This window comes from Populus alba, chromosome 5 (genome assembly GCF_005239225.2).
Source record: "Populus alba chromosome 5, ASM523922v2, whole genome shotgun sequence".
NCBI lineage: Eukaryota > Viridiplantae > Streptophyta > Magnoliopsida > Malpighiales > Salicaceae > Populus > Populus alba.
In genome coordinates this window covers 10,126,375-10,136,203 of record NC_133288.1, presented here as the reverse complement: position 1 = coordinate 10,136,203, position 9,829 = coordinate 10,126,375, and the positions used below count along the sequence as shown (strand labels likewise).

Genomic DNA, 9,829 nt, shown 5'->3' with positions numbered 1-9,829 from the left:
TGTTTTTAGGAATAAAGAAAGAATGATCAGTAATTTTCTTCATCTTTTAAATTGAAACATATACTAAAACAAATCAATATTTTAAATAAAAACTGCTAAAAAAAACACTAATACTAAAATATTAGTGTTTTACTGTAGACTCTTTTTTTTTTTTGTTTTTTTTATGCTTTTTAGGAATTTTTATTTTTTTGTTTCTTTTTTTTTTTTTTATCTTTTAACAAATTTGGACTGCAGTAAAACACTATGTCTTACTCTTAGTGTTTTTTTTTAGCTGTCTTTATTTTAAGATTTTTTTTTTTGTTTTTTTATGTCTTTTAGGATTTTTTTTATTTTTATTTTTTTGCTTCTTTCTTTGTTTTTTATCTTTTAACAAAAAAAATTTTAATTTAGTTTATTAATGTTAAATTTTTTTTATTTAGTTATCAGATTTTCATAACACATTTTCCTGGTTTAATGGGTTAACCTGATTTGACAACTTAATCCAGAATATTTTTTTTCTTTTTAATTTATTTTTTTCATTTAGTTTAGTTTATTAATATTAAATTTCTTTCTATTTAGTTGTCAGACTTTAATGACATATATCCCGGATTTCACAAGTTAACCTGGTTTCACGGGTGAACCCAGTTAATTCTGGGTTGACCCGTCAATTTTTTTTTGTTTTTTTATTTTCATAATTTTTTTTTTGTTTAATTTATTTTATTAATGTTAAATTTTTTTTATTTAATTATCAGACTTTCATGACATAGATCCTGGGTTTAACAGGTTAACATGGTTTGATAAGTTAACCCAGATTTTTTTTTGTTTCTTTTTCTTTTTAATTAATTTTTTTCGTTTAATTCAATTTTTTAACAGGTTAACGTTCACTTTTTTTTTATTTGGTTACCAAACATTCATGACACGGATTTCAGATTTAATGGGTTAACCTGGTTTGACGAGTTAATCTGGAATTTTTATTTTTTTACTTTTTTTTCTTTTTAATTATTTTTTTTTCGTTTAGTTTATTTTGTTAATATTAAATTTCTTTTTGTTTAGTTTATTTTTCTTCTTAAAGGTTTTTTTTAATTAATTTATTTTATTAATATTATTTTTTTTTCTATGTAGTTCTCGGTTGATGCCTTTAGTTTTTCTTTTTATTTTCTTTTTGTTTTTTTTTATGCCTTTGACTGTGAACTGCACAATGCAGTCAACAGTAAAAAGGCTTATACCTTTTGTTTTTTTTTAATTAATTTTTTTCGTTTAATTTAGATTGTTAATATTAATTTTTTTTTTATTTAGTTGCCAAACTTTCTTGATACGGATTTCGGGTTTAACGGGTTAACCTAATTTGACGAGTTAGCCCAATTAATTCTGGGTTAACCTATTAATTTTTTTTTTTCTATTTAGTTATCAAAACTTTCACGACGTGAATCTAAGGTTTGACGGGTTAACATGGTTTAAAAGGTTAACCCAATTAATTCATTTTTTTTTTTATTAGTTTTTTTTCTTCATGTTGGTTTTTTTTCTTTGTTGTTTTCTTTTTAATTAATCTATTTTATTATCATATTTTTATGACACGACCTTGCAACAAGACCCACGTCCAATGCTATTGGGTTTGATATTGCAGTCAAACCCACTTAAATTTAGGTCATGCAAGTTTGATATTATTATTAATATTATAAATATTACTCTTAGGTTAGATGTTGCAACCAAACCTAAAACTCTGGAGTATAACTTTATAAAAAGATCTAACATTTTTAGATTTTAGTTTTTTTAAAAATATAAAAAATAATTAACCCGCAGCATCCAGCGGGTCATGTACCTAGTTCTATTACTGTATCAAGAGCCCGAATAAGACCGCAATCATCATCGAACACAAGTTAGCCCCCAAAAATCAAATCTAACGATTTAAATGCAACCGGAGTTGAGTGGCATTTCTGTAAATCGTCGCAGCATCAGCAGTCAGTACACTACACTGGGTGGCTAGCTAACCCAGATGCTTTTTATTCTCTTTGCCTCCCTTTTTTTCGGTCCCTCTCCCTCGGAGAGATAGACAGAGAATTATTTATAACAAGCTTTTACTATACTTCACACTCTTCAATCCTATCCATTATTATTATTATTATTAACAAGCAGAAAATAGAGATGTGGCGCTGCGTGGCTCGTGGCCTTCGCCTTCCTTCTTCTTCTTCCTCGACGAAGATACTGTCTAATGACTCTTTCAGATTTCACAGTACCAGATTTTTCTCTGCCGATTCTGTACGTCTCTTCTTTTCGCTTCACGTTTCATCTTCAATCTGAATCCTTGGGTTTTTTTGATAGCTCACGTGTTACTTGATTATGATTTTCCAGCTTCTTTAATAGCTTTTTTTTTAATATAATGCGATAGCATTAGATTAGGGTTACTTTTTTTGTGCGTGTGCGTGTAGATTCTACTGTCGAGGTTTTTTTCTGTAAATTTTTAGGAATTCGAATTTTAAAGATTTATTTATTTTCTTTTACAAAAACTAGTTGGTTTGGTAGTTTGTTGGGAAATCAAAATTAGCAAGGCACTTGATAATTATAATTTGTTTATTGCTTATTTGGCTTGTTCTCCTGCATTTGTGGTTTTGTTTTTCCTGATAAGTTAGGTTGAATTTTTTATTATCTGATTATATGAAGTTCGTGATGGATTGTTTGGTAGACTGGGGGGAGATCCTCATACACGGTTGTGGATCATACTTATGATGCGGTTGTAGTAGGAGCAGGCGGTGCGGGCTTGAGAGCTGCTATTGGACTTTCAGAGCATGGATTCAATACAGCTTGCATTACCAAGCTTTTTCCCACTCGATCGCACACTGTTGCGGCTCAGGTAAGCTGTCAGCTTGATGGGTGGTAGAATATAGATATTGGTGATAGGAGATTTTATGGTTGAGTTATGTTCTAGCTGATAATTTATGATTCATGCATAATGTTAGTGTAGATGGATGGCAGGATCAACTTTTTTGGTTTCATAAATTCTCTCGTTAGTGGAAGAATACAACGTTTACTGAGATATGTGAGGGCTTCTAAACCACAGGGGGTAGTTTTGCTATTGATATAAGGTTCATATTTTTAACCGTTGGTGATATCTTGGGAGCAGTATGGGTGAATGGGGGATGGGGAATGTAAGGGCATGTGATATCTTTTGTGCTTTATATGATTCTTAATTGGGGGTCATAAGGGCATGGAACCACTTTTTTTGTTGTTTTGAATTTATGATTGTATTTTAGCTATTGGATTGGGTTTAGTTACTGTTGGTATAAACATTATATGCACTAAGTGTGATGCTACTATGTGAAGGCTGCTGTTCTTTGGATGGATATCTTTCTAATATGCTATTTAGTGCTAAACTCTGTAGGGTGGTATTAATGCCGCTCTGGGAAATATGACCGAGGATGATTGGAGATGGCACATGTATGACACTGTCAAGGGAAGTGACTGGTTAGGTAAGTTACTTGATTGGATTAGGAACCTTTTGTTTGTAGCGCATGCATTATTTTGAATCTGGGAGGTTGAAATTTTACTATGAAGCAAATAATTTTCCTACGTTGGTGAGGCTGTTCTGCTTTTTTAACTTATCTTCTTACAAAGTTGAATATAAATTGGTGGCATTGCATGGGTATCCCATATACTAGCTGAAGTGTACCCCTTTTCATTTTGAGAGGTATTGGGGCTTCTGCTAAGGGTCATTGCATGATCTATATTTTGGGATGCTCAAGATTAAATTTTTGTTTTGAACATTAACATTTATAATATTTGCACAGGTGATCAGGATGCCATCCAATACATGTGTAGGGAGGCACCAAAAGCAGTCATTGAACTTGAGAACTACGGATTACCTTTTTCTCGAACAGAAGATGGAAAAATTTATCAGCGTGCATTTGGGGGTCAAAGTTTAGATTTTGGGAAAGGTGATATGAGACCAGCTTAAAGTTTGGAACCTAAATTGAGGAGTCATGTGCTTTATGTTAATGGCCTTCTTATGTTCGGTTATTCTTCTAGGTGGGCAGGCATATCGTTGTGCATGTGCTGCTGACAGAACTGGGCATGCTCTTTTGCATACTCTCTATGGCCAAGCTATGAGACACAATACACAATTTTTTGTGGAATATTTTGCTTTGGATCTATTAATGAATAATGATGGTATGTTTATGCATGTCTTTTGCAATTTTATTCACATTTCTGTGCTTGGTGGGTATAAAACAGCACACAACAAGATGGTCGTATGGGATCAAATTTCCCTATATTCTAGACTATTTCTCGGAGGGTCAAAAAGGGAAGGTGGGGGGGATTGAACCCTCTGAGCTAGTTTTGGGGATTATTTCCAAAGAGGGGAGGAGATTGGAGGATTTATGATAGCCTTTAAACCTCTCCAAATCATAGAAAACATCAACAATGGTGGGGATGTGGGATTTGATATTTTTATTTTATTTTTTTTTCAATACTACCAGTTAATCTTCTCTTCCTCCATCAGCCAAACACTATGCATGTGGACTAAAATCACTCATTTATGCAAAAATTGGTTGAAACATCTTTTAGCCGTGGGTTTCTAGGGATATTGGGCATTTAGCTTTTTGGATTTGTCATAAGGCTAGTTGATGGTTCTCTCATAACTTTCATAGGATAATTTGGTACTGTTACCTTCTCATAAGTTAGTTATATTGTGAATTTAGTCACATTCAAGATGTTGCATGCAAATGTCGCCCTTTTTATTACATTGCATTTGTTTTTTACCTGTATTGAATCCTTGCCTTCTTCATCTTCTTCCCTTATAGGCCCTTTAGTAGATAAAACAGTGTACATACTTGTTTTTATACTTGGAGGTTACTCATGCTGTAAGTTGATTGCTTATTGAGTTTTGATATACAGGTAGCTGCCAAGGAGTGATTGCACTGAATATGGAAGATGGGACATTGCATCGCTTCCGTGCTGCTTCAACAATTCTGGCTACAGGGGTACTACAATGTAGATAATATTTGCTAGTTTCAAGTAATTGAAAAAGATTTCTTACTGCAGTATACCTGTATCCTTGTGTGCTTCTTCAGGGATATGGTAGAGCATACTTTTCAGCAACCTCAGCACATACATGCACTGGAGATGGCAATGCAATGGTTGCCCGGGCCGGGGTTCCACTTGAGGTTAGCTGTGATTCCCATACCTGAATTGAGTAAATACAAAAATTTTCATATCAGATATTCATTTTCTTCTCCATTTATTCTTCTGCAGGATTTGGAGTTTGTTCAGTTTCATCCTACAGGCATATATGGAGCGGGGTGCCTTATTACAGAAGGTTGCTACTTTCTTCAGCTCACATGGAAAATATGTTGCATATTGTTTTTTTTTTTTCACATGTTATGAATATAGATTGATTACTTTCTCCAATAACCTGATTTTGATTCTGGTTTGTTTCAAACTAAACAATGCCTGTTTCTTAATTTTATCTGCAACATGTAGGATCTCGTGGTGAAGGTGGTATTCTTAGGAACAGTGAAGGTGAGCGATTTATGGAAAGGTATGCACCTACAGCCAAGGATCTTGCTTCAAGAGATGTCGTTTCAAGATCCATGACCATGGAAATTCGGGAGGGTCGTGGTGTAGGTATGATTGATTATTAGAATTACATGTTTCTAATTTCATTTTCATTTAGCAGATTTCATATGTATGTTTGTTATTATTCTCTTATGTCTGAAGAATTGACTTGAACGGTGGTTCTGGTCCAGAACAGTATACTTTTCACTTGATTGGTGTGTATGTTCAAGTAGTGATGTTTCTATTTTTGTTCTTTTCTAATTTATGTTTGCAGTTGCATGTTTGTGGTGAAATATGCAAAAGTTGTGACAATTTTTGTGCCTCAATGGATATCTACCCGTAGGGTTGAGTGAGAAGCTAAGCTCCCATAGGTTGCCATGTTATGTTATAATACAAGGATTGAAAGTTAGCACCTGCTCTATTCCCAATATGGATACTCAATTTAACATACAGAATGATTTTCACACTGTTTTGATAGGACCTTTGAAGGACCATATATATCTGCACTTGAATCACTTGCCCCCAGATGTGCTCAAGGAGAGGCTTCCTGGTATCTCTGAAACTGCTGCCATTTTTGCTGGTGTGGATGTTACAAAGGAACCCATCCCTGTCCTACCGACCGTGCATTATAATATGGGTGGGATTCCCACAAATTACCATGGAGAGGTGTGAGCTAGATAATTGAATGTTTTGGGTTCTGTTGCTGTCACTAGTAAGATGCTAGAAAAACATAAACCAACAACAGGCTAAATAATCAATTGAGGTGATATTTAAAAAATAGGTGTTTTATGGCTAAACATCAGGCGCCAGTGTTATGTGTTTATGGAGAACACATTAAATGAGCAAAGCTACAATTTCTTATTGAAATCAGAGAATGCAGTTGTTTTTCAATTCCATCACACTCATGCTTGTTATGTAATTTTTAGTATCCTGCTTTTTAACTCTGGGCTGATATTTTCTTCAGGTAGTTACCCTTAAAGGTGACGATCCAGATGCAGTTGTTCCTGGATTAATGGCTGCTGGAGAGGCAGCCTGTGCTTCAGTTCATGGTGCCAACCGGCTTGGTGCAAATTCTCTTCTTGACATTGTTGTGTTTGGCCGAGCTTGTGCAAATAGAGTAGCCGAAATCCATAGACCAGGCAAGTTGAATGTTTGATTATTGTAGATGAATTAGCAATGAGATGGATGTGAAGATTTAGTATCCTATAAAAAGAAACAGAAAGGCTTGAGGATTTGACATCTCAAATTCCTATTTTGCAGGTGAGAAACAGAAACCTTTGGAAAAGGATGCTGGAGAGAGGACTATTGCATGGCTGGATAAACTAAGAAATTCAAATGGATCACTTTCAACTTCACAAATCCGGTTAAATATGCAGAGGACAATGCAGAACAATGCTGCTGTTTTCCGCACACAAGAAACATTGGAAGAGGGTACTCAATTATACTACTGTTTTGGTTGCTATAAATCTAAAACTCACAAGGTCATGTTTAGTGTGAAGCTGTGTGATATAGTAAGGAGAACATCACTATTTCCTCTTTCTGGAACATTATATGACACCATTATGGTCTATTGAAGACACCCTTTGATTATGGTCTAGCTTACCATCCTATAACTGCATTTAATGATGTTGTGTGTCCCAATTTTGTCCTGCTTTTCCCTGTTCCTTTTTTTTTTCCTTTCCTTTTTGCATAAATAGTAAAATTGAGCTATTTATTACATAAACATGTAGGGAAGGGCTTAGACTCAATCCCAATCCCACAGTACTTAATTTTTAGTTTCGTTTTCTACTATTTTAAATTTTTAATTGACTTCAATTTGATCAATTGCCATAATCTTTAGGCAATTTTTATTTTGATCATATTTATCTTATTATTCCTATTATGGTACTTATGCAGGTTGTCACTTGATTGATAAGGCATGGGAAAGCTTTCATGACGTGAAAGTGAAAGATCGGAGTTTAATATGGTATGTTACAATTAACGTCACTGATGATCAAATTATTGCATTTTCTTTGTTGTTCGAACTTCAATTCTCATATCTTTTAACAGGAACTCTGACTTGATTGAGACTGTGGAGTTGGAAAACCTTTTGATAAATGCCTGTGTAACTATGCACTCCGCTGAAGCCCGGAAAGAGAGCAGGGGAGCACATGCCCGTGAAGATTTCACCGTTAGTCCGGTTCTCTCTTCTGTTAATTGTTTATTTTTTGCTTCCTTTTAATGCAATAAAAGTAAGCTGCTTGATTTTGCAGAAAAGAGATGATGAGAACTGGATGAAGCATACTCTGGGGTAAGTCTTATCTCGTGCCTGCCACTGAAATATTTAACTGAATCTATGATGCAGGTTTCCTGTTATAATAGCAGAAATTGAATGTTGAAATGGAGTGCTAATAAAAAAATATCTGCCAAAACTGTTGTTTATATGTGATCAATGATCAGATACTATCATTGTAATTCTACTGGTGTGAGCTTTATTCTCAAAATTCCTTTGTTACGTAAAGCAAAAGGAACTGGCACCTAGAGGTGACAGGAGAAGTTGTATCATGAGCTTTATGCTCACAGCAGTATTTCAAGAGAGTGCCATGTTACTTTTCAATCTATTGTAGGATGTAAGCTTGAGAAGTATTTGTCTGGCTGTAATTCTATGGGTGGATTGTGATTCTATCCAAGCCAGCCTCTCATTATTCAATTATGATAGCATAGTGGTGCTTGTTTGATTTGCAGATATTGGGAGAATGAGAAGGTCCGACTGGATTACAGGCCAGTTCACATGAACACGTTAGATGATGAGATTGAGCCATTTCCGCCCAAGGCTCGTGTTTATTGATATCTATCTGCTCTTTAAAGAACAGGGATGGCGAGAGTGGAGATGGTTCGCTAAGATGCAATAACCCTCGTGATAAAAATAAGCCTGCGGATGCAATAAATAGTCAAAGGTACATTTGTTTTTTACCGCAATGCTGCATTCATCAAATTCAAGATGGGAATAATCCGCACAGCTTAATCGAAACAGAGTTGGATTTGTATTTTCAGCAGTAAGTGAGCCCTGATTGATTGTTAGTTTATCAAGCAACGAGTTGCTTGGAATTTTGTATTAAATTCCTCGATTTTCAACACCCTGGTTGCTACATTTGTTAACATAGCAGCTGGTCTAATGTGACGTGTACTGATCACAAACATGCTTCCTAAACTGTCAATATGATAATAAATTGTTGCTTGTGTTACGTGTCTACCTACTCCCTTATTTTATCTTTAATTTTTTTGTCCCAATCATATGCTGTCACAGTGTTGTGTTGCTGACTAGGAGTGTGATTTTTATTATTTTTTAAAGTATTTTTTATTTGAAAATATATTAAAATAATATTTTTTTAGTTATTTTTAATATCATTTTATTAAAATGATTTAAAATTACTAAAAAAAAATATTGACTTGAAGCAAAGAAGAAAATAAATAAATAAATAATTTTTTTAAAAAAATGTTTTTAAAATGTAAAAACAGCCTGTGCATCATTGCTGTTAACTTGGTTGGCTAATAACGGAGAAGGAATGCGAATTGCATGTTAGGAAGGATAGCAGGAATGTAGAATCCATGTGTTCCTTCTTCAGTTACACATGCACCTACGACCCAACCAAATGGAGGATGCAGCTCATCCCTCCCTGATCTTCTTCCTTGGAAACACAGTGTTGGTTGATCTGAATTTCAACGGTGGGGCTCAATTCTTTGGCATGGGGCTATATCGTCTCTGATTCTTCCCCTGACTGATTCAAGGAGGGGTTGAGTTTCTTAGGTTCGTGACGATGGTATTGTGGACTGAGGAAACACGGTGGAGATGCTTGAAGCTAAGCTATAAGAATGGTCAGTAAAGATCTCTGGGGGCTGGTTTTGAAAGAATTGGAGCTAGTTGAGGGAGTTGAGCTGCTTTTACTTTTACTTTTCTTTCGAGGGAAAGCAACAGAATTAAACAAGAGCTTGAATCCAGACGGTATTGTAGAGAGAAATTGTATTGCCCAAGTTGAAAACTATCATAGCAATTCTTTTTGTTTGTGGTTTATCATGATTAGTTACATGAACATCACTGTAGAGGGACGAGGGAAGCCCAATCGTTTATACAACTACTGGGTGGTCTACATTTAAGTCATCATTATCCTGCTTAACAATCATGATCATTGCGGTGATGACTGGTGGGCAGTGCTTTTAGTTTCAAAATATTGGAATTTTGAAGGAAAGGTAAAGAAATTGTTGTAGTGAGGAGCTCATTTGATTTGTCAAAGAAACAGTGCCACCCACTACAAAATATTATACG

The 9,829-nt window shown here is 34.7% G+C and overlaps 1 protein-coding gene across 3 annotated transcripts; it reads left to right on the top strand.

Annotated features, from left to right (window-relative positions):
• The first annotated feature begins 1,847 nt into the window (after positions 1-1,847).
• Positions 1,848-8,756, top strand: LOC118029812 (succinate dehydrogenase [ubiquinone] flavoprotein subunit 1, mitochondrial). 3 transcript variants are annotated; one of them, XM_073409559.1, is made up of 16 exons: positions 1,848-2,235; positions 2,660-2,827; positions 3,356-3,443; positions 3,762-3,908; positions 4,000-4,140; positions 4,867-4,952; positions 5,043-5,135; positions 5,224-5,287; positions 5,452-5,595; positions 6,005-6,192; positions 6,491-6,665; positions 6,787-6,957; positions 7,423-7,492; positions 7,576-7,705; positions 7,779-7,816; positions 8,251-8,756. In XM_073409559.1, the coding sequence occupies exons 1-16, from the start codon at positions 2,122-2,124 to the stop codon at positions 8,351-8,353; spliced, it is 1,920 nt and encodes a 639-aa protein (XP_073265660.1). In that variant the 5' UTR covers positions 1,848-2,121; the 3' UTR covers positions 8,354-8,756. The 3 variants fall into 3 exon arrangements, with proteins under 3 accessions (XP_073265660.1, XP_034889641.1, XP_034889640.1); XM_035033750.2 differs by having other exon boundaries at positions 1,849-2,235; positions 7,576-7,700; positions 8,251-8,344; XM_035033749.2 differs by having other exon boundaries at positions 1,851-2,235; positions 7,576-7,696.
• The last annotated feature ends 1,073 nt before the right edge of the window (positions 8,757-9,829 follow it).

What these genes read in the sequence shown, in the direction of transcription:
- LOC118029812 (XM_073409559.1), top strand. Translation starts at nt 2,122, where the DNA reads ATGTGGCGCTGCGTGGCTCGTGGCCTTCGCCTTCCTTCTTCTTCTTCC. An exon ending in CCACAAATTACCATGGAGAG is followed by an intron (nt 6,193 to 6,490) that starts GTGTGAGCTAGA and finishes TATTTTCTTCAG; the next exon opens with GTAGTTACCCTTAAAGGTGA. An exon ending in AAAGATCGGAGTTTAATATG is followed by an intron (nt 7,493 to 7,575) that starts GTATGTTACAAT and finishes ATCTTTTAACAG; the next exon opens with GAACTCTGACTTGATTGAGA.